We start from the raw sequence: 23,894 nt of genomic DNA on the forward strand, positions 1-23,894 counted from the left end.
CGCCAGGATCAAGTGGATCGACTCTTCCGACGATGGGGTGAACCCCAAATCGATCTCTTCGCGACGGCGATGAATTCCAAGTGCCGGAGGTTCGCCAACAGGTTCCCCCAGCCGAGAAGCATGGGCGATGCTTTCTCGTTCCCCTGGGACGGCTTATTTCTTGATGCGTTCACTCCGCTGCCGTTGCTGCTCCAGCTCAAGAGGTCCCGGTGCAGGATGATCCTCGTTGCACCGGCGTGGCCGAGGCAGATCTGGTTCCCGGACCTTCTGGACTTGTGAACGTCCCCACTAGTGAAGCTGCCGACGGACGCAGACCTTCTCTCCAGAGAAGGAGGCTCCATTCTTCACCACGACCCGGAGTCGCTGAACTTGCAGGCCTGGCTCCTGCAGCACTAGAGTTTGGAGGGTACGACTTCCCGGCCGACTGCAGAGAGATTCTTGCAAAGGCCAGGGCGTCCTCCACTCTCGTGCTACGGACATAAATGGAAGAGGTTCTCTGTCTGGTGCCGTGCACAGAAGATTAACCCTCTGCGGATTGCGGCCCCTCAAGTACTGCCGTACCTACTGTCGCTGGCCAAAGCTGGACTGGCTCACGCCTCCATCAAAATACATCTGGCTGCAATCTCCCGGTATACCAGGACGACGGGACGGGTGTCCTTGTGGTCTCATCGCCTGGTGAAAGTATTCATGAAGGGACTATTCCGATCATTCCCGCCGTTGAAGGCTCCTGCCCCGGCGTGGGAGCTTAATATGGTGCTGACCAAGCTCATGGGGGCCCCATTCGAGCCTATGCATTCGGCGCCTTTGAAGTTCCTGTCTTGCAAGACAGCTTTCCTCGTGGCCATCACCTCGGCACGACGAGTGGGAGAGATCCAGGCCCTATCTTGCAAGCCTCCATGCTTGACTTTTCATGACACGAGGGTGGGGCTGAGGACACACCCATCCTTTATGCCCAAGGTGCCGTCGGACTTCCACCTCAACGAGCCCTTGGTGTTGCCAGTTTTCTTCCCGTCGCCATCGTCGCCGGCCGAGAGGACTTTGCATTCGCTGGAGGTAGCTAGAGCGCTGAAGTTCTACGTGCACTGCACGAAGAGTGGTTGTGCATGTGTGTACTGCTATGTATTCTCTTATTCATGAGCATGTGAATCCATGCCAGACCCCATGCTGGAGAAGGAACAAGTACTTACCTGTAACTGTTGTTCTCCAGCATGGGTCTGGCATGGATTCACATGCAAACCCTCCCGCCTACCCCTCTGCGGCTTTTCACTTGGTCATACTGCCACTTTACGTGCTACCAAATCTGAGGATGGCTGCCGGAGACGGGGCTTAGGGAGAGGGCAGTCATTGGCTGGGGGCATTATGACCCAGAGACCAGTGATTGGTTACTACTAAAAGACACATCAGAAACGAAACAGATATTGATTTTTTTTTTTTCTATACCGAGGATTCCCGGCCTAACGGAATATTCATGAGCATGTGAATCCATGCCAGACCCATGCTGGAGAACAACAGTTACAGGTAAGTAACTTGTTCCTTACTTGGCACTACTGCATTGACACTCACTATAAAGCGGATTCTCAGGTGGTACAAGCGGTGCAAAAACATCTATTTGCCTCTGTACCTTCTCACAACCCACCACCTTCTTCAGACACTGCTTGCTAATCCATGCATAGCATGTGATCTAAGCAGATGCCACAATCCTCTGAAGGGATACATTACTCGCTGTAATCATATTTCGAGGGGATTGTGTCCTCCGACGTATTCCACATCTATGACAGTAATTACCACAGATGTGCTGCCTTGGAAACATTTTTGGCGTAGGCGTCCTGCGTCGATGACGTCGGCGCCCGTAGCTCCAGTTACGTTTTTTCTGTGAACGTGTTTGCCTCGGAATCTGCGAGGTGTGCTGGTCCGTAATGGTCTCGATTCTTCTACTTCGATTTTGAAAGTTTGAGAATGTCTGTTTTTCTACCCCGAAGTCGGGCTTCAAGAAGTGTCAGGACTGCAGTGCCAAAATGTCCATTACGGACCAGCACGCCGTCTGCCTCTGGTGCCTTGGCGAGAGCCATGCCACCGACGACTGTGATGACTACCAGTCCCTGACATTGAAGGCCTTGCGTGAGTGGAAGAAGAAATTGTAGGTAGGGTTTCTAAACCCCGTAAATCGAAATCCGCGGGGCTTTCGACCGACGACTCGAGGGGCGACTCTCTGCATCGGCGTAAGTCCAGGGGGTCTCGGTCACGGAGTAGGTCCCGCCATTCCTCTGCCTCTTCTAGGCATTCTCGGAAGCGGGTTTGCATATCCCACCAAGCATTCATCGGCAGCAGAATGGGACGCATTCTGCCAGCAGATGGCGATTTTCGAATCGTAGGGCACTGTTCCGTCCGCGCCTTTGAGAGAAGCCGGCAAGGAACGTGCTAGAGCTGCCGCTCACACGCCTTAGGGCTCGGGTAATCGGCGCGATAATTGGGATCATTCGAGGTCCCGATAGCACAAGGTTGATCGCCATAGCAATGCCAGATCCAGGTCTCGGTCCTCAACGCCGTCACGACCGTCAGAGCCTGTGAGGGCTTTAATGAAGGCATCGACGCCGTCGCCGCCATGTCCGTCGAGGGACTCTCTCGAGGCTCCAGCTCTGAGGAAGTCATCGGCGCCAAAGGACACGCTCCGGCCTCGAAGCCGTTGTCAAAGTCAACGCCTCGGTCGACATCGATGCCAATTCAATCGGTGCCCTTGACTCCTTTTGAGGATAATTTACCAGAGGTGCCCTGGAGGGCGGTGGTAACTCAGAGGAAGGCCCTCTGTAAATCAGTGAGGCCTGTCTTTGAGCCCTTCTCTGGTCATCCTACATTTCAGAGGTGGAAGAAGGGTCCGATGAGGAGGGAGTTGTGCCTCCTGAGGTTCCTGATGACCTGTTGTCTGGTCACACAACAAGACCTATGTCTGTCTTTGCATGACGCCAGTGGTCTGGACACCTCTCCGGAGGTTGAGTTTGGCAGGCCTGAGCCTGGCACACATGACGAGTCCTCGTACAGGCGTCTCATGTCGAGGGTGACTGAGTACTTCGGTTGTTCTGCTCCACCTGTTCATTTTCTGCAGGATGACCTGACAGATATATTGGACCAAGGTCCGCCCACTGACCTGGTGCTGCCATTTCATATGGCCTTACAAAGAAGGGTGGCGGTGACGGCTTAAACTGCTCCGGAGAGTCTCCTGGCAGTGCGTAAATCGTTTCCAAAAAAATACTGTCCAGCCAGTGGTGACCCTTACTACTTGTCTACGCACCCTACTCTGGAGAGTTTGGTGATGCAGTGACTACGGCCCCAGCGAAGCAGGCTGCGTACCCTACCATCCCTGATGGGGACGACAAGCGCTTTGATGGTTGGGCGACGAAAGTATTTTCATCTGGGGGTATGGCATTAAAGGCAGGGAACTCCGTTTGTGCCTTAGCAAGATTCACTCACGCTCTGTGGAATTGTGTATCTTTGGCAGCTGAACATATTCCCGAAGGGGAGGAACAGAATGACTTTCTAGCCCTCGTGCAATATGGCAAGGATGCCATGTGTGAATCCGTTGAGTCGGGTCTGGACGTAGCAGACTGTGCCAGCCGGTCCATGGCGGCAAGCACCGTGATGCGCAGGCTTGTGTGGTTGCGATAGTCGGCGTTTGCTTCTGATGTGCAGTCCCGGCTTCTCAGCATGCCCTTTGATGGTGTCCATCTATTTGGCAGCAAGGCTGACAAGAGCCTGGAGAGGTTGCAGACCTCTAAAGCTGCAGCGAAGTCGTTGAGCGCTGCAGTACGTCAACCTCCGCATTTCATCCTAGGGACAGTAATGGAGGGGAGGTTCCTTTTTGATACTACTCTTCCTTTGGTAGATCAAGGGGAGCTGCCAGTCAAAGGGGCCAATGTAGGAGTACCAGAGGTGAAAACAAGGTACTGGAGGTGCCAAAGCCGCTTGGGCAGTTGTCTCCTTGCCCTCAGGCACTGCCGCAGCCGCTTCCGCTCAGTCATGAGGCCATGGCCATGGTTCGCCAGTTGGTGGTGGGGGGGAGGAGGCTGGCACAGCATCTTGTAGAATGGCGTGCCATTACTTCAAATGTGTGCGTTCTGGAGATAATAGCCCATGGCTACTGTCTTCCTTTCTGGCAGAGGCCTCACGACAATCCCCCGGGGAAGCTCTTTGAAGAGTGTGGATCCGCTCCTTGTGCAGGAAATCCTATCCCTGTTGGAGAAAGGCGTCATAGAACTGGTGCCTGTAGCGGAGAGTAACAAGGGATGGTATTCCCCATATATTTTGATCCTGAAAAGAGACGGGGGATTGAGACCCATCATGGACTTGAGTTGTTTGAACAAGCCCCTCAGGAAGGACAAGTTCAAGTCCTCAAGGCCCTTCAACTTCAGGATTGGTTGGTGTCTCTCGACATCAAGGATGCTTACTTTCATGTGCCTATTCATCCCAAGCACAGGAAGTACCTGAGGTTTGCGGTTGGCGACTCGCATTTTCAGTTTCGGGGCCTACCGTTCGGATTGAGCTCCGCCCCGAGGGTCTTCTCCAAGCTAATGGTGGTGGTGGCAGCAGCGTATCTCAGGAAAGGGGAGATTCACATCTACCCGTTCCTGGACGATTGGTTGATCAGGGCGCGCTCTCTCGAGCAAGTCATAGATCTGTCCTTCACCTGCCACTCCCTTCACAAGCTGGGCTTCTCCCTCAACTTAAAGAGGTATCATTTGACACCTACCCAGTGGCTCCAGTACATCGGAGCAGTACTCGACACATCCTTGGGGCAGTGTTCGCCTCCCCAGGTGAGGGCTCATCACATTCTGCAGATTCTGGACAAGTTTCAACATGCCCAGAGTCTCCCGGCGTTTGAGTTCTTGAGGTTGCTCGGCCTCATGGCATCCTGCATTCTATTGGTGCCGGAGGCCTGGCTGCGGATGAGATCTCTGCAGTGGGCTCTCAAGATGCAGTGGTCGCAGTCCTCCAGCAGGATGTCTGATTCCGTTCAGGTGCTGCCCAGGATCTTCTGTGGTGGGCCGCCAAAGGCAATCTGATGAAGGGGGCACCATTTTGGCTACCCTGGCTGGAGGTGACGATCGTGATGGACGCATCCCTCATGGGATGGGGCGCTCGTGCAAACGATTTGACAGCGGTCGTTGGTCTGCGTCGGAGTCCAGACTCCACATCATTCTATTAGAGCTGAGGGCTCTCAGGTTAGCCCTGAAGGCTTTTCTGCCATCTGTGCGGGGGAAGAATGCCCTGATTATGACGGACAATACATGGCCATGCACTACCTAAACTAAAAAAGGGGGGGGGGCAGGGTCACTCCCACTGTGCAGACAAGCAATGCAGCTCTGGTTCTGGGCCATCCAGCAGGACATTTTTATCGTGGCAGTTCATCTGGCTGGCGACAAACATGGCGGCAGACGCTCTGAGCAGGCAGAGCACGGTATTTCACGAGTGGGAGTCGGGTCAGGAAGTTCTTTTGGAGATCTTCGCCTTTTGGGGGACTCCGCAAGTGGCTCTTTGCCACCAGTGTCAAACAGAAGTGGGAAAGTTCTGCTCGTGGGAAATTCCTCTGAGGAGCCTTAGGGGACGCGTTTGTAGTGGAGTGGACCTTCCCAATGCTGTACGCATTTCCTCCAGTCCCCGTCATTCCGCAGTGTTGCGGAGGTTACAGAGGTTCAATTCACGAATGATCCTCATTGCTCCAGCATGGGCCAGGAGAGTGTGGTACCCTGACCTTCTAGACTTGTCCATCTACCCTCCACGCTGTCTTCCCTATCGAGACGATCTGCTCTCGCCGGAGGGGGGTCGGGTTCTCCATCCAGAGGTCAAGTCTCTCAGCTGTCATGCTTGGTATCTGAAAGGTTGAGGTATAAGGATTGGGACCTCCCTGAAGACGTGATGGAGCTCTTGTTTTCGGCCAGAAGACCAGCAACAAAATCCCTGTACCGTTGCCGTTGGAGAAAGTTCTGTTACTGGTGCAGGGTACAGAATGTGGATCCTTTTCAATGTTCAATCACTGTGGTTCTGTCTTTTTTTGCTTTCATTAGCCCACAAGGGCCTGCAAGTGAGTACCATTAAGGGTTACCTGGCGGCGCTGTCAATATTTAAGCGCTCGTCTGAGGAGTGTTCTTATTTTAAGATTCCTTTTGATTTCTCAGTTTCTAAAAGGGCTAACTAATGTGTTTCCACCGTCACCTTTCCAGGTGCCGGAATGGGATTTGAACTTGGTTCTGACGTTCCTAATTGGAGCTTCGTTTGAGCCCTTACATTCTTTTCCATTGAGACAGTTGGCCTTTAAGACTGTATTTTTAGTTGCGGTTACTTCCGCTCGCAGAGTGAGTGAGTTGCAGGCACTTCCCACCAAGCCACCTTTCACAGTGTTTCATAAGGACAGGGTTGCCCTTCGGGTTCTTCCTTCTTTTCTTCCAAAGATTGTGTCGGAATTTCATTTGAGCCAGAAGGTGGTACTTCCGGCGTTGTATCCTTCTCCGCATCCTGGTAAGGAAGAGGAAAGGCTCCATAGGTTGGATCCTAGGGGAGCTTTGAGCTTCTATCTTTCACGGATGTCCCGGGTCAGAGTGGACGATCAGCTCTTTGTAGAATACGCTGAAAGGCGTTTAGGTCAAGCTGTTTCAAAGCAGACCTTGTCCAGATGGATCATTTTGACGATCTCTGAATGTTACCGTTTTGCGGGTAAGGACCCTCCAGTAGGCTTATGGGCTCATTCTACTAGGGCTATGGCTGCCTCTACTGCTCTACAGAGGGGTGTTCTATTTGTAATATTTGTGAAGCAGCCACATGGGTTTCTGTCCTTACTTTTGTAAAACACTATTCCCAGGACTCTATCCATGGCCAAGATTTGGCCTTTGGTAATGCGGTCCTCTATTCTGCAATTTGTTTGTGCTTTCTAAATTATTTTTCCCACCTCCAGACGTTGGTACTGCTTTGGGAGTCTGTCAAGATTTGGAATACATTGGAGGACAGAATCCCCTCGAAAAACAAATTGCTTTCTTACCTGGTAACGTTCTTTCGATGGGATGTTCCTCCGACGTATTCCACATCGCACCCTTCCAGCCTGCCCCTCTACAGAATTTCTTATGTGATTGCAGCTTTCTGCAGGCATACTGGCAGGAGATTGGTGCCACACATTCTGGGAAAAAACTACAACTGAGGCTACGAGCGGCGTGCATCCTAGATATAACGTCCGGTGACGTCAACCCTCGACGTATGCCCTCGAGGACAGCATATCCACAGTGGGGGACGCCTACGGCAAACATTTTTCTGAGGCAGCACAGCTGTGGTGATTACTGTCATAGATGTGGAATCTGTCGGAGGAACATCCCATCGAAAGAATGTTACCAGGTAAGAAAGTAACTTGTTCTTCTGATGCTTGTATCTGCTTAGATTCACGTGCGCCCATCCTGCCGCCCCTTGGAGTAGAAAGTGCATAGATGTTTTCTTGGCTTTATCCGATGCATAATCTGCTTTACTACACCTGTACTTGTGCTACGCTTCATGCAACCTCATGTCCGAAACAAAACAATCTGAGGGACCGACGCCTTAAGCACCATGGGTACAGTAAACTTCACATTAAGGATAGTATTATTGGCACGCCCTGTCGACGTCCCTTTTCGAGTTTAGAAAACTGCAATACTCTGCAGCTTCCTCTAGATGTCGGCATATGCATAGCATGCGAATCTAAGCAGATACAAGCATCATAAATACGATTACGGTGAGTAATGTATCCCATATATATGGCCTTGTCTGGTAACTTTAGGCACGAGTTCAGCCTGCTATACAGAATATCACCTGCAAGTACTACATTGGCTCCCAATCAAACATCTTCTCACGTTCAAAACAATGTGCATAACACACAGTGGACAGGGAGCAAAATACCTCAAAAGAAAATAACAATCTACAAGCCAACTTGATCAAGCAATGAAATCTGCCTGGAACCAAAACCATACATCAAGAAAAAATTAGGGGGCTCATTTTTCCCCCACCTAGCCACAAAAATCTGGAACAACCTCCCGAAAGAAATAAAACACCAAAGACCACCTAACATTTAGAAAACCTCTAAATACCTGGCTCTTGAACACGTCGGAACCAAATAAACAACCAAACAGGAAACACAAAACAGATTGGCAGAATACACAATATATGATGGCACAGACAACACCCAGGACCGACTCAGGGAAACTCCCACAAGAACAAGAGAGAGAACGCTAGGTGGAATAGAACACAAGCAACAACCCCATGCAGACAGAAATTGGCAAACATGCCCAACACTATCAACAACCTTGCCCACTCAGAAAGGATGTAGGGTACAAGCATAGCTTGCAAGTAAATCAATCCAAAAACCAGATTGCAGCAAAGACAAACTGGGATAAAACGGCTGTCTGAATACAAAGATGGAAACACAAAAGTAGCTAACTTAGCATAATGACAGAGATGAGACCGCCTTATCACGTTGAAACTTAATCACGATGGAGACGCAACAGGAATATGCATCTCTCCTGACAATAAGGATACTAACCAACCCCAAAAAACTGCTAAAAACCTCACCGCTCCTCACACCTCCCACACTCTAATCGAACACAACCACACCTCTTAAAGCCACGGCAAACCACACGCACTTCACCACACTGCAACAACCACACCACACAGACCCCCAAACAGCTCACGACAGACTCAGAACCGAATAACACACCAATATGCTTGTTGAACGGTGTTAACCAAACTGAAGCTGCCAACAGTACTTCAGTTCCCTTGCTCTTCTCCAAACTTTGTCTTACTAACACGCCTAACCTAACACACACACCCCCTGCCCTCTCCTACCCCCCCCCCCCCCTTTGTTTCAGATCCTCCAAAGTGCCAGGGGACCACTCTGGTGGTGATTATGTTAATATCCTTTAACATTAACATATGTTTTCTGTCTCCCTTTTTTATATGATCAATGTTAAAACCACTTATTTCAGCGAAATCTTGATACTGTGATTTATTTATTTTAAAGAATGTATTGAAAATTGGTGTGGAAAGCCACGTGTTCAATGCCCATCAATCGGGAGTATGGGGATTAAAACAAATGGATTTGTTTTGTGCGGTCTACTTCCTTTTCCCACTAGCCATGTAATTAATGTTGATGAATTTCTCTAGTGTACAATTTTAATGTAATATTTGAACTTCTAAATATTAGGTAAACTGCTCAACAATTACAATGAACATTCAGTGGTGTTCTTTTCATGCTGCAATGATGGAGACATCTTTCAATGGCCTAATGGTAATGGTTTTGCATTGTTTTTTCAGGAAAGGCCATGAGTGTGAAAGTCATGAGTGATGAAACTGGTCGATCCAGAGGGTTTGGTTTTGTGAACTATGAAAATCACGAAGAAGCCTCAAAAGTAAGACTTTTCTGTGTTTTAAGCTTTGAGGTCCCCTTGATTTGACAGATTGGACATTATTTTAGGGTGTGCCACCACCTCCCGTCCCCCAACTCTTGCAGAACATATACGTTGGGGTAAGGATGGGCATGGATTACTGAGCTTTACTCTAGCATGGTGGAATGATACTGCATGTGTGCCCTCAACATCTCAGCTTACGTTTTGCCTGTTAAAACTCGGTAACACACAGTTGTGCCACTTATCAGGTTTTTATGCCTTTTTCTTTCGTGGGTAGCCTTGCATTCTTTTGTTGTCAAGGATATTTTCAACTGTTAATCATTACTTAACCGGATGGTGCTCTGGATGACTTAATTTGGGTATATCATGCACCGCTGATGTTCTCTCTTCTCCCTTGCTTTCATTCTTTGCCAGCTATCTTGCTCTTGCCACTTGCTGTCCAACCAGCTTTTTAGGAGTCTTCTTGACGAATCTTCGACACATCTTCAAACGGGCTGATTATCTCAGTTGGGCTAAAAGCATGCAAAGAAAGGAGTGGCCCATAACTGAATGTGGGAGCAGGTCAAGTAGGAGGTGTATAACTTTTGACGCTTCCACTCGAATGCCTAAACAGTTCCTCCTCTCTTCACCTAAGGCCCCCCCAACACCTGGTGTACAATCCAGCGTTTGCTCCTTTTCTCGGTTGGCCCTTAAAACTGTGGCACTCCCCCTCAATATCCGATCCTCTCCATCTTTGGACCTTTTTCATGTTTTTTGCTTGGTTCCCCTTCTTAACTCTGATTCTAGCTTTATATAGCCTCTAGATATTCATTAATTGTCATTTTGAATTTGTTCTGACTGTTGGCTCTGTATGTGCAGCGCTTTGGTGAAAGCACTCTATAAATCAATGAAATACAATACTCATTTCTTGTTTGTGTGCACCCATTGACTTTTTTCTAGTTCCTGTTAAAATTGGATACTTTTAATGTACTTGACAGTTGTGTAGCTTTGTTGTTCATCCCAGAAAAGCCCACAAGTTAGTGGCGCACCACATGAAAATATTAGAAAAACCTGTCTGAAGTCTTTTAGGTCAAGCGTATCCTTTTCACCTGAGTTTAACCCATGATTATCTGCTTTTTTAGTTACTTTTTCTGCACATATAATTTGCATGTCCGCAGAAAGCAGTGACAATGTTTGTTGTGGCAATCAACACCATGGTTAAATACTCTGGTCTTTGACTTTCTTGGACTACTCAATTTTCTAAAAGAAAAATTCAATCTAGCATCCAGATAAATTTCATAAAATGTAGTCACTATGGGTTGTGGACAGAGACCCTTCTTCCCCAAATAATGGTGTAAAATGTAATAACAATGGAATACTAAAGAGATAGGATTTTCAATTATATCTTACAATCTGGGGAGTTTCTCATAAACAGACAATGAGTTTTGTGAAAAAGGAAATCAACACATGCGATGAATATTCTGTCAGGCTGGGAATCTGTGGTAATATAAATCAGCATAGCTTTAATCTTAAACGGCTTGTCTCTTAAATAGCCTATTATTGTCTTTTTGGGTCATACTGCCTCAGCCAATGACATAGGTCCTACTTAGCGCCACCCTTGGTAGCCATCTTCAGATTTTTACTGCACGTTTTGGTGTTAGTTTTTTAAATCAAAATTGTTCTTTTTTTCTTCAGCGGTCACCATTGTGACATGTCTGCAGCCGGGACCCGTTGTCGGTAGAGATCACACCTTCTGTCGGATCTCCAGTTTGTGCAAGATGCATTTTGGGCCTACTGCACACGTCATGTCGGAGGCCGAGAAGTGACTCTTAAAGGCCTGCTCAAGATGCTAGAAGAACATCCACATGGAGGACCGCCATCTATTTTCTGCACCCAGATCATGTTATTGAAGGATGGCTGATCTACCAGTACTTCTCAAAAACTATGAAGAATAACCATCAAAGGTTGGTTACATGAGCACAATAAGGCCACTGACTCTGTGTCAGTAGCAGTCATGCCTCTTTCAGGGTTAGCAGGCCCAAAGAGTGTACTCCCTCTGACAAGAGGTTGAGAAGTCATCGAACGCTTGGATTTCCTCATAGACTAGCAGTGTGGCTGTGGCATCTCCGTCGCCTGGTCCGACTACCACTGCGAAGGGGGCCCAGTCTTCGGGAGACTGAGATCATCCACCTCCTCGATGTCAACCACTCGGACTCCGTCAACGAGACCTCTCTCGTCAAAATCCCTGATTACCCAAAGACATCGTAGTCGACGAGAACTACATTATCTGCCAAACCGGTGGTACCAGTTTGTCTCGTCACTGACTCTTCGATGACCAGGGTCACCAGCTCTACAGTAACGACAGCTTTTTCCAGAGTAGCATTGACTTCAAGGCCTCCCATCAGCCCCAGCGGAGTCTGCATCACCATCTTCTCTAGTTGTGCCTGTTAACTACATTCGCAAGAGGTTCTAGTCAGGGACAAGTAATTGCCACCACCGCAGATTTTTCTGCCAGACTCCCAGGGCATTACCCTCTACTCTGGGGTTCAGCCTTCCTCCCTTTAGTAAGAGGAGGAGGAAGAATTTGCAGAGGATGTCTGCCCACCCCAGTAGAGGGGCATGGTGGCCTCACCCGGCAGCCAGCTATGCGGTCTGAACAGCCAGTTCAGCCGGCTTGCCCTACGAGTCCCTGTCCTCATGCTCATGGCTCCTGGGGCTCCACTGGTTCTCGGCCTGGCTCCTGTCGCAGGTCCACCAAGCCACCAGCCACCTGTTGTGGTGGAGCCAGACCTGGCTGAAGTAGACACAGGCACAGATACCGATGGTACTCGGAACGGATGAGTTGGAGGACTGCATTCCAGCAAATGTAGAGTTGCCTTCTAGAGAGACCCCTTCCAGATGAGGTTGATCTTTCCAGGCAATAATCACCTGGCCTGTTAAGCTCTTCAACCTGGTGCCGGAAGAGGAATGGGAGGAATTCCTGTTCCAGCACCATGAATCCTCCAGAAAGACTGGACTGTAGTTGCGGTCCCACTACTGGATGACTTCTGGGACGACTAACTAGTGGTGATGAGGAATCCCTACTCTGCTCAGAGAGGGGCAGGAAAAGAAGTATTGAGTACTGGACACAGCCCTTGAATGTATCGGATAACTTCCCACACCAGACTCTGTAGCTTCGACTGCTGCAAGGAAGATGTCTTTGAACCCATCATACTCTTGCTCTGTCGCGCCTGACCAATTTGGAAAGAAGCCGGATATGGCTGGTAAATGCATCGCTACCATGGTCAAGGCTGCCAACCCCCTAGCTGTCCTCGTGCACTATGAGAGGGAGCTCTGGTACAAGTTGGGCCCCATGCTCCATTTCCTGCGGGAAGACAAAAAAAAGGCAATGGCCATTTTTCAGGAGGGCGAAGTGGCATCAGACCATGCAATAACTGTTGCCCTACACATTGCCGACTCCGGATTCAGACAACTGGGAAATTGTATTGCCCTTCACTGACAAGTTTGGCTTAAGGCCACTAACTTCAGGCAGGATGTGCAAGTCAGGTTTGTTGACATGCCTTTCGACGTGGAGAATCTATTCGGCATGGCAGTGGACAAATCTCTCCTAGCCATTGAAATGGACATAAGACGGTGCGTTCTATGGGCTCACTTCAGCAGAGGAAGCAGTATTTTTACTCCCCAAGGGGGAATTTGTCTCAAACATTGAAGGTTCTCAGCCCGTCCTACTGCCAGCCCTCCCACTCCACTTTGCAGGAAGCATAGAGAGGTTGTTGTCAGGCCTACTATGGGGGGGCCCAGCATAGTCACCCCCCAAGCTGCCATTACACAGACAGGGAAGGAAGCCTGACCAGGCCCAACTCCCGAGCCCTTACATCAGCAATGTGAGAAGTCCCTTGGTGACCCCATCCCTGACGCAGCATGGCATTCATTGCTGCGATCAAACTAAGAGGGTTACACTGAACAGCAGGTTCCAGTTGATTCGCTTTAAGATCCTAGACTAGTTCTAGTTCACTCCGGCTGACCTACCCAAGTTCTTCCCTGCAACATCCAAGGCCTACCAGCGATGTTTGGTTTTACCCCGGCCACGTTTATGCATCTATCATGGGATTGCCACCGAGTTAATTCCTTTTAGACCCAGGTTTTTGACAGTAGGAGTTTTTGGCTTAGAGAGTTTCTCCTTATGTCTTAATTGCTCTTCTGGGGTATACAAAAGAGATAGTGGGGCATGATTGACGCCTCCTGCTGGTCCTGGCGAGAAGGATTGCCTTGCTGTGGGGCTGGGGAGGGCCTCCACTGCATGATCGGTGGATAAATGACATTCTGTATTGTCACAATGTAGAAATTGAATCCAGCGCCCCTGTACACCCCTTGGCAAGACCCAGGAATATATGGCGGCCCTATTTAGCATTCCTATTGTCCGCGGCGTCCTACTAATTTTCCAGACACTCTGACTGTTGAATAAGGTTTAAATGTTGCCTGCTTTTTTTTTTGTGGCTTTACTGTGGATGCTTACAGAAATTCTGGTGTATTGTATGTATTGTTGTATGTTCTTGTTATGTAAACCAATAAGGAGTTTAAAAAAAAAAAAAACACCTGATAAGGAGCTCATCAGTTGTGGGTGAATGTCCAAAACAAACTATCCACCGTCCAACATTAAGCTAACTGTGACCCTACCATTATATTAATAACCAAGTTCAAGAGAAGGACTCCCTTCTCCTGCATTGGGCTTCTTGTGCCACTGTTTCTTATTTAAATAATTACGTTTCCGATAGCGTCTTGTGACTTGTATCAAAACTCGAAGTTCCCTCAGGGTGTCATGATTCTGTCCCCCTTCTTAATATTCAGTTTATTGGCCCTTTTGAGTGCCTCTGATTATTAAGTCTCACTACACTTTTGCAAAGTACCACTTTGATAGAGAAATTGACTTCTCGTACTCCTTTGTCCCATCCCCTTTCCTCCATACTGTATGGGCGTCCCTCGCTAAGGACGGGAGACAACCTTTTTCACCAGAAAAAAATCTTCTTCCCCTTTTTAAATTTAGAGGTGTGCGGGGGCACCGCCCTGGGAGCATGCGCTGGCCAGACTCCACCCACCGGCGCCACTCCCCAGTCCTCTTTTCTGCATCGACGGGAGCAGACCGCTTTCACCAGTGCTCCATGATTTGGCCTCCGCCTTGTAATTCCACACAGTTTTCCCTGGATACTGTCATTTGTCTTTAGTCTTTTGTCTTTAATTACATACTCCGTCCTCTGGTGCCACTCTCCTCCCCGGCACATGTCGACATCTTTAGGCTTCAGCAAGTGTCCAACCTGCAACAGGCTCTTCACTACGTCCACCCCAGCCTCCGAGGGGAAAAATGGCATAACACTCCCCTCTGGGTCCACGTGTCTCCGGTGGAGGAGGGGCAGCAGGCTTGCTCTTCGCACACATTATTGGCACGCAAGGCTCGCGGGTCCCAGGATCCTGTCAGTGTCCACGTGCTATCGCCTACCGGATCCTCCCTCTCCTTTCTCTTTCCCTCCATTCCCACAGATTGGGACAACAACTCTGTTGGTGGAAATTCAGTAGCATGTAGAGAGCCAGGCAGCCTCCCAGCAGGGCTTCTACAGGATTTTCGTCATACACAAGAGCCACCAGGCTGGCCTGAGAGTTGTGTTGAACTTTTCCACGCTGAACCTTTCCGCCCTCTTCAAAAGTTCAAGATGGTTACCCCAACGCGTATTGCAGAGACACTGTGCAAGGGAGGCTGGATGTGCTCCCTGGATCTGAAGGATGCATATTTACACATCCCGATTTGGCAGCCTCATTGACCCTTCCTGAGGTTCAGGATCATGGCTTTCCATTTCCAATACAGGGTTCGACCTTTTCCCCTCAATTCAGCCCCAATGGTCTTTATCAGGCTTATGAATGCAGTGGCAGCCCTTCTCAGGGCCCAAGGTCACTGTTGGGAATCAGCCATAGATGAGAATTATCCCTATCACCTAGTGAGTCCCCCAGCAGCTTTGCTGGACTTCTGGAGTTTCTTTTTTTCCACTAGGTAAGAGTGAGGGGGCGTGGCTTGGTGCCATGGCGAGCGGTTTGGCCCAGTGAGAGTTCCCGGCCGAGACCGTGTCCACACAAAATGTCCCAGTAAAACCGAAGCTCCTGTCTGCAAATTCGGCGTCCCGAAGAGCCAAGAGGCGGCGGCACCTTATACCACCACCGCGACACTCCTAGCCTGTGAGGGGACTGAGTTCTGGCCGAGCTCCCTGGCGAGATGACTCAGCGCGCCGGCGGAGCTACAAGATGGCGGATAGTAGCGGCTTCTAATCAAACCTCCTTTCCTTGATCAGCCTCGGCAGGGGAGACGGGAACTATCCCGTCTCCTCCAGTCCGACAGGAGTGAATCTGCTTTCCAGTCCCCGGGGGACGCGCCTATGACTAGGCGACACCCGCAGTGATCGGAAGGGAATGCAATGGGACCCGACTCCTACCGAGACCCAGCAGAACAACCCGTTCCGGCAAACACAATGCTGGAGCATTGGGATTGAAAAAGGCCCACAGCAGCAAGAGGGGACCCGGCGCAGAAGAACACAGCGTAGGGTCCTGCCGACCCCTCAAACCCACCAGTCTCCCACCACTGTCATCTCGGAGCAGGCGGCCCCCCGAAGGCTTCCATGGGCTACCCGGGGCTCCCAGCGCCTGGCCCCCGCCGGGGACTCCGCATGCCACGCCGTAGCTGCTCGCCCCTGAAAAGCATCAGAAGTGAGGGGAGAAGGTGGCTTCCAGCAGCCCAGACTCAGAACGCGGCACTCGCTCCTGGAGGAAGGTTGGGCGGCACCTGCTGCACCACCCAAATTCTCTCACGGACCCACCCACCGGCTCCCCAGCTCCTCAGCCCCGGCTCCCAGGGGAGAAAGAAGTGGGCCCGCCCCGCCGAGTGTCACCTCAGGACTGGGGCCCGAAAAACTACCCCTGAGCCTCCCGGACCCAGAAAGAGTCTGCCGCCCCGCTTCATACTGCAGATTCGAAGAGCCCTGCACAACTCCTCCCACCCCCTGGACGACCTTGCTCGGCTTCCCAGGGGAGCGGACTCGACTAGGCGGCAGTCCAGTCCCTTCTACCACCCTATCTCCCACCCCCCCCCGGGGCTCCAGCATATCGAAGGGGGGGCTGAGGACTGCTTCGTTTCAGTGCCCCACGGCAGAGCCACCAAGTAACATTCAATAGCCCCGGGGGGTCTCCAGGACACGACTTTGGGAGTCTGAGCCAAAGAGGATCCTTTACGAGCTACAGCTGCCTATTATACGGGAGGGGCTGACCAGTTCCCCACCACAATCACAAAGAACAATGTCCAGGAACCCGCAACCCTCTAAACAAACTGATATATCTACCCTGCTGTCCACCACCATGGGGTAGGAGTCTAAGAAAGGGGAGCGTAATGACACCGCCATCTCTAGCGCGCCCCCTGACCCCACCAACGATACGCCGACCCAAGCAGTCACTAAAGCAGACCTGCAAGAGCTCCTCTGCCATAACTAAGGAATACCAAAAAGGCACAGAAGAACTAAAAGGCAAAATCTCGTCTCTAGACAAGAGTGGGCGAAGTTGAAACCAGAACAGAAGAAATCAAAACTACTGTTTGAGCAAAACTTTGAGATTGGGGAAGGGGCTGACACGCTCACCGCGTTGGAGGCCAGATGTGAAGCTCTTGAAAACAAACGAGAAGAAGCGGAAAACAGATCCAGACGCAACAATATCCGCCTGAGAGGAATCCCGAGTTCTGTCCCCGAGGAAGAACTCAACACCTATGTCAACAACCTATTCCGCTTCATTCTAATGCTTCCAGACGATGCCCCCCTGGAACTGGGCAGAGTCCATAGGGTTAGAGCCAAACAAAATGGAACCTCCCCGCCTGATGTCCTAGCGAGAGTCCACTTTTACAGGGTCAAGGAAGAAATCATGCGCAAATCTAGAAGCTCGGCCCGGATCGGCTTCAGAGATGCAGCTATTTCCCTCTACCAAGACTTTGCAGCGGTTACACTCAAAAAAAGAAAAGCCCTTAAACCACTCACGAAATGGCTGTGGGAGAGGAAGACAACCTATCGATGGGGATTCCCAACGGCCCTAATCTTCACCTGGGATGGCAAGTCACGACTGATCCCCTCCCCTACGGAGGCCGCGCGCTTCATGAACCCGGACAGTGAGGCGGGGGCCTCCAGGGGGGTCTGCGGAAGTTTAGGAAAGACCCCATGGGGACTCCTCCAGGCACTGGACCAAAATGGAGGGGCATCGCAGACCCCGGAGCCCCCCCGAACAAAACTAAGAGGGATAACAATCTCTAAGAAATGAGGCCCCCACCAACTACAACTTCAAACCGGGGGAATCTCCAAGTCCCCTCCCAGGCTTACCACCTTCCCGGTGGAAAATTAAACTGAGACGGCTACGGCTGTTCCCATAACACAGACTATCCAACCCCCGGGACCTTCAAGCGAAGTCACCAACATGACCCTCCCCAGTCAGGCCTGGGGAGGGAGACCCAAACACCACCGAAAATTGGCTTTAACCCCGCCAACGATCAGACGCTGAAATTGATCAACCTGTACTTTACTGGGCAACAGAAGAGGCACAATCGCCTCCATCAGAGTTGATTGAAGGCTGACCTGGAAACCTTGTTATTGTTGGGAGGGGTGAGAGAAGAGGGGACAGGGAGGGGGAGGCACGGGGGGAAAAGGAGCCGAAAGACTGGGAACAAGAAACCTTCAGGGAAGACTACGAACTGATCTATCTTGGATTTAAAGGATGGGTTCATTAAACAAAACAACTTGCCATCACAACGTGGAACGTACAAGGTCTCAACGCCCCAAGAAAGCGGAAGTCGGTAGAACATAGACTAGACCAATCGGCAGCTGACATCGCCTTCCTCCAGGAAACTCACCTGTTGGCAGAGGACGAAAAACTGATACATTTCCTACGCTTCCCTAAATGCTACTTCGCCTTTGCCACACAGCAAAAAAAAGACGTGGCAATCCTGCTGAGTCAAAATTTGCCATTAACTCAGATCACCATCAAAAGACCCAGAGGGGAGATTCCTGCTTCTAAAAGGGTTCCTAGTTGAACTACTTATTACCCTAGTGGCAATCTATGGTCCAAACAAAGATCAAGACCAATTTCTTCGCAACCTCCTCCCGATCATTACAGCTTTCTCCGCCGGCCACCTACTAATTGGAGGAGACTTTAACCTTCCCCTATACCAGAGTGTCGACAAGACCCTACCATCTTCCAGGGAAGACTACAGCAAAGCCTTGCCCATTGCCGAATTCCTACGGGAAACAGACGATCCACATATGGAGACTGCGCAACCAGGGAGAACGAGACCATACCTTCTTCTCTCATGTCCATAGAGGGTACTCGCGGATCGATCTCCTACACGGCGCAAACACAATTGCCCCCTATGTGGAGGAAATCCAAATTGGGCACATAGCAATCTCAGATCATGCGCCGGTTACGATGGCGCTGCTTCTGCACAGAGTCCCAGAACCCACCCATCGGCAATGGAAAATTCAAGATCACATCCTGGCCGATGGAGCAGCCTGCGCTGACCTCGCCGAAGCGCTTCAGAATTACTTCACCGAGAATACAACCCCGGATTCCTCAACGGCAACTGTGTGGGACGCCATGAAACCAGTAATCTGTTTTTTTTTCTAGCACATAAGCTGATAAAACTCCATACCAGGAACTACATCCATAGCCTGACTGACCAAAACGGCACTCTACACCACCTGGACCCAGAGAAGCTCGAGACGGTGGTCCAGCATCATGAAGATATCTTGGCGGGACCCCTGACGCCAGGCCAGGCCATTGTACAATTCCTGGCCCCGATCCCAGAAAAGCAACCACACCCCCTAATGCCTGACCTTGAGCGCCCAATCTCAGATGAGGAAGTAAGCGAGACGACCCGCCTCCTGAAAAATGCTACGCCTGGACCGACAGACTGACCCCAAAATTCTATAAGTTTGCTCACCTGCTAGCACCCCACTTGGCAAACCTATACAACTCATTCCTTGTGACAGGGTCCACTACAGCGGCCATAAATGAATCACTGACAGTGCTGATCCCAAAACCTGGGAAAGACCGGGCACAATGTGCATCATACAAGCCCATAACTCTTCTGAACAATGATGCGAAAATATACGCTAAAATATTGGCAAACAGGCTGGCCCCGCTCCTCCCAGAGATCATCCATCCGGATCAAGCAGGCTTCATTCTGGGGCAGGGCACTCAGGACAATATCCGCAGAACCTTTAACATTATAGAGTCGGCAAACGGGACGAGCTTGAAGCTGACAATCCTCTCCCTGGATGCGCATAAGGCATTTGACCTGCTTGACTGGGGCTAAATAAAGAAAACTTTTAATGCATTTTGGCTTTGGTCCGAACTTCAGAAAATGGGTCCTAGCCAACTACCCAAGTCCCTCCACGAGTCTGCGTGTAAATGGGGCCAAATCAGGCAAAATCAACATAACTAGAGGTACAAGACAGGGATGCCACCTCTCCCCACTCATCTTGGCCTTATCCATGGAGCCATTTGTGGAGAGAGTCTGCCTGAACCCATCGATACACGGGCTCACAATCAAAAGAATCCTACAAAATAGCCCAATATGCGGACGATGTGCTGCTCACTCACCCACACGACCGAATCTATGGGAGCCCTATGGCAAACCCTTGAATTCCGTGCAGCTTCAGGGTTCACAATAAACATCTCCAAATCAGTGGCGATGGGCATCAACGTCCCAATAAAACTCAAGACGGCAGTGGAGGCCGAGCTCCAGATCCCATGGGCAAAAAGGAGCATCAGCTACCTAGGAGTTCATTTACCCAACAAAACGGAGAAGCTGTACAAGACAAACTTCCCGGCACTCTTCAGAGAGCTGAAAAATCGGTCAATGGAGAAAACAAGAAATCTCACGGTTTGGCCGGATCACGGCAATAAAAATGAATTTAACCCCACGACTATATTTCGCACAGTCACTTCCAGTGACGATCCCGGGAAAAGCCTTAGAAAAGCTGCAAAGGGGCATACTGAACCTGGTCTGGGAAGGAAAGAAGTCGCGCATCCCAAAACGCATCATGCTCCGGAGTGCGGCAACGGGTGGCCTAGGGTTCCCGGACATGGCTAGGTACTGCCCCGCAGCTCAACTAGCCCCAGCCTTTGCCTGGAAACTTACCGCCAACCGCCCCCAGTGGTTACAAATAGAAGATTGGAGCAAGACCCTGATCGAGAGGCTGCCCCACTGCAAAGTTTCCAAGAGGACCCAAGAACCGGGCCCTCTACCATCAACGAGGAATTCAGTGGCTAGCTGGAGAAAGGCAGCCCGCCTATGGAAATGCAGAAGCACTATGGGACCCCTCACACCAATCGGGGACAACCCGGACTTCTCCCCGGGAACTGCACCGCATCATTTTGGGAATTGGAGAGCCGGGGGCCTAGAGACAATGGCAAACTTCTTTGAGAATGGCCGCCCACTAAATTTCGAAGAGTGCAAAACTACATTTCAGATCCCGGAAACCGAAAGGTTTCGATACACGCAACTGAGGCATTGGCTGTCAAATGAGCAGGTCAAGAAACACGACAGCAGAGAGTTGACAGCATTAGAACACACCCTCCCCGCTAACCCTCCGAGGGGGAAAATCTCCACGCTATACAAAATATTTGATAGAACAGACCCCACCCAAAAAGAGCCGTACATGTTAAAGTGGGAAGAAGACATTGGAAGAACATTTGAAATGGAGGAATGGTATCGCATCTGGACCCGAGCGCAAAAAAGCTCAAAATGTGTAACGAACAAAGAAAGGGCGTTCAAAGTCTGCTACAGGTGGTACCATACCCCCGAAATTCTAAACCAGTATAACCCAGCCATCCCGGCTCAGTATTGGAGGGGCTGCCCCAACGTTTTTGGACTTGCCCAAAAGCCACCCAATTCTGGAAGAATATCCTGGAACAAATCAAAGGAATCATCGGGCTTACTATCCCCTGGGATCTGGGAATTGCGCTGCTGGGTGCAACAGGAGATGGCCAATTCCCCATAACAGGATGCATGGCAGACCTCTGCTCTCACCTTCTAACTGCCGCCAAAATCTCCATCGCCAGATTATGAAAAAACCCAGAGGGTCCGTCTACGCAAATTTGGTGGTCCAAATGTTGGGAAATCGTAGCAGCCGAGAAAGTTAGTGCCATCAGACTCGGCAACAGGTCTAAATTTGAGCACACCTGGGCCCCCTTCCTGGACTATGTACGGCAGTTCTCTGGTGTGGCAAAACAGCCCCCGGCGCTGCGTTGGATGGAAACCCAGGACTGAAAAGAAAGGGACACAACATGTAGTCGATGCGTAGATGTCTCCGGCTTACAACCGAGTCGTTAAAGGCTGCGCAGTCTAGAGGCACATACCTGCAGGGGCTTCTGCCTGAAGAACCCATCCTAAGCCCACACACAGGCATAATGACAGTCTACAATAAGCTAACTGTGACCGAAGAAGTCTTCTGTCCCTACACTGTATACAGCCCTCCCAGCCTCCAGTTACTGCTGGTTTGGTTCTTGGGAAAAATCCCATGTTTTGTTCTAATTTAATTATGCTAATTACAGTTTTCTTCTCTTGCCATGGCAAGTGTGAAAAGCATGTAATAGTTGAATATTTGCAATGCTTGTTATGCCACAAAAACAATAAAAACAATGTTGGAAAAAAAAAAGTGAGAACCTTCCCCCCACTCTTACCTGTGTTTTGCTATGTGTTTCCACCTAGTTTTGTGATTGCGGGCTCTGAAGGACACCACTTCAGTAGCCCCCTTCTTTGTGTGTCACACAGCACCTTTTGTGCAGTGGCACTGGGTTTGCGTTCATACTCCCACCGACTCCATTTCTGAGGCACTACTGTCCCCCAGAAAAGGGTAAAGTTACCATTAACTTTACTTAGTCAATCTACCACAGATCATGTACACCCCATCTTCCATGGAGTACTGGAAAGGGTTCATTCGTATCCCTTTTTGATCTGTACCTCCTAGAGCATTGTTTCACTCTTAACATTTAGATATGGCTGGTGGCAGTGGTATCCGCCCTAACTTTCTACCGCGGTTATCTTCTATAACCGTGGTGATATTGTAGCCTAGTCTAATGCTCACCTGGTATCCACGGGGACGTCACTTAGCCTGTTCTGACCTCTTACGACCTCGAACCCTTCCCTGGAGTCTACTCAACTGGAGACTGGGCGTGAAACACAGGATTGGTAGAGTTTATCTCCCTATTGTCTCTGTGTGCTTTAACCCCTTCTTCCCCGGGGTACAACCCTTCCCTTTGATCCACAGCTCACCTTGTTTCATGGAAAGTGTGCTCTCCGTCCTGCTTTCAGCACAGGGGTGCGTTGATTGATGCGGGCTCGTTGCTGCCTAGTTACTTCACTGGCAAGAGTCTGACAGGTAAGTATGAGTCTTTTGAACAGTTCTCTAACATTGTTCCTTTCCTGCCTTAGATGATGGCCGGCGTCCGTGAATGGCAACCTGCTGCTGAGATTAGTAGCGCTGAAGGTGAGTGAGAGCGCGATGCGACCCTTTCGTATTTGTATTGAACAGAGTTCTTTTTCTGTGTCTTTTAGGTGCTGCGACGTTTTCAGCGTGGATGCCGGTTATGAAGAAGAAATGTGGTAAGCGAGCGCGGTATGCGGCGCCTCTAGATGTTTCCACGCTAACCTGGAGTGTCTCTTCCCTCTTGCAGATGGGTGAGAAGTTCCGGAGACAGAGTTCCCCCAGAGCGGCTGGGATTCAGGTAAGCGCTTGAAGCTTGTACAATCATTAAAAATAAGCAAAGATTTGCTGAATGCTTACTAATGCCTTTTTTCTGTTCTTTTCCCTTTTCCTCAGGAAGCGGCGTGCCGGGATGGAAATGACACCGCCAAAGATGCCCGCAGAACAGAAGAAGCGATGAATGATGGGCAGAAGCTCCGCAAGGTAAGGCTGTTCCTAACGGTGTTCTTGTTCTTGCAGAAGCTGAGCGCAGAAGAAAGATGCAGGACTACTGGAGACCGATCCGAACACGGTGAGTGTCACGCTGCAGGTGCAGAAAACACAAAGCATGTTTCTCAGCCTGGGCGTGGCTTAAGTAGTCTCTGGTTATCCCAGGTGTGTATGGGCTGAACCACATCCAAAAGACTAGACTGCAAATGCAGTTCTGGGAACCGAAATATGTGGGGGCATCCATCTTGTCCCCATCAAAGCACAAGTCCAATCCCCAATGTTATCCTATGGGAGTGAGTGAATCTGGTGGAACAAGCGCCAAGGTCTGACTGTCTTTGGAGGGATGGAGAGGCCCTTGAGGACCATGTAGGTGATCGTGGCCTGGCTCCAGCCTGACATCTTGGAGGGCTGGGGACAGGAGGGGCAGGAATCATAACACCTAGAACTTAAACCTGCTTGACCAAATCCTTTTTCTTTTGGCTCCGGTGTGGTGTATTCACCATTTCTTTTTGTTAAGCTCCTC

General features: G+C 50.1%; 1 protein-coding gene across 3 annotated transcripts in view; it reads left to right on the plus strand.

Moving 5' to 3' along the window:
• LOC138579573 (embryonic polyadenylate-binding protein-like) overlaps positions 1–23,894 on the plus strand; it is a 1,702,133-nt gene that overhangs the window by 802,401 nt on the left and 875,838 nt on the right. For all 3 annotated transcript variants that reach the window (XM_069649846.1, XM_069649847.1, XM_069649845.1), the window contains exon 6: positions 9,316–9,410. In XM_069649846.1, coding sequence (XP_069505947.1) covers positions 9,316–9,410 — 95 coding nt within the window. The remainder of the gene's footprint in view (positions 1–9,315; positions 9,411–23,894) is intronic.

The sequence above is a fragment of the Ambystoma mexicanum genome, chromosome 3p (assembly GCF_040938575.1).
Source record: "Ambystoma mexicanum isolate Mex_15411 chromosome 3p, UKY_AmexF1_1, whole genome shotgun sequence".
Classification (NCBI taxonomy): domain Eukaryota; kingdom Metazoa; phylum Chordata; class Amphibia; order Caudata; family Ambystomatidae; genus Ambystoma; species Ambystoma mexicanum.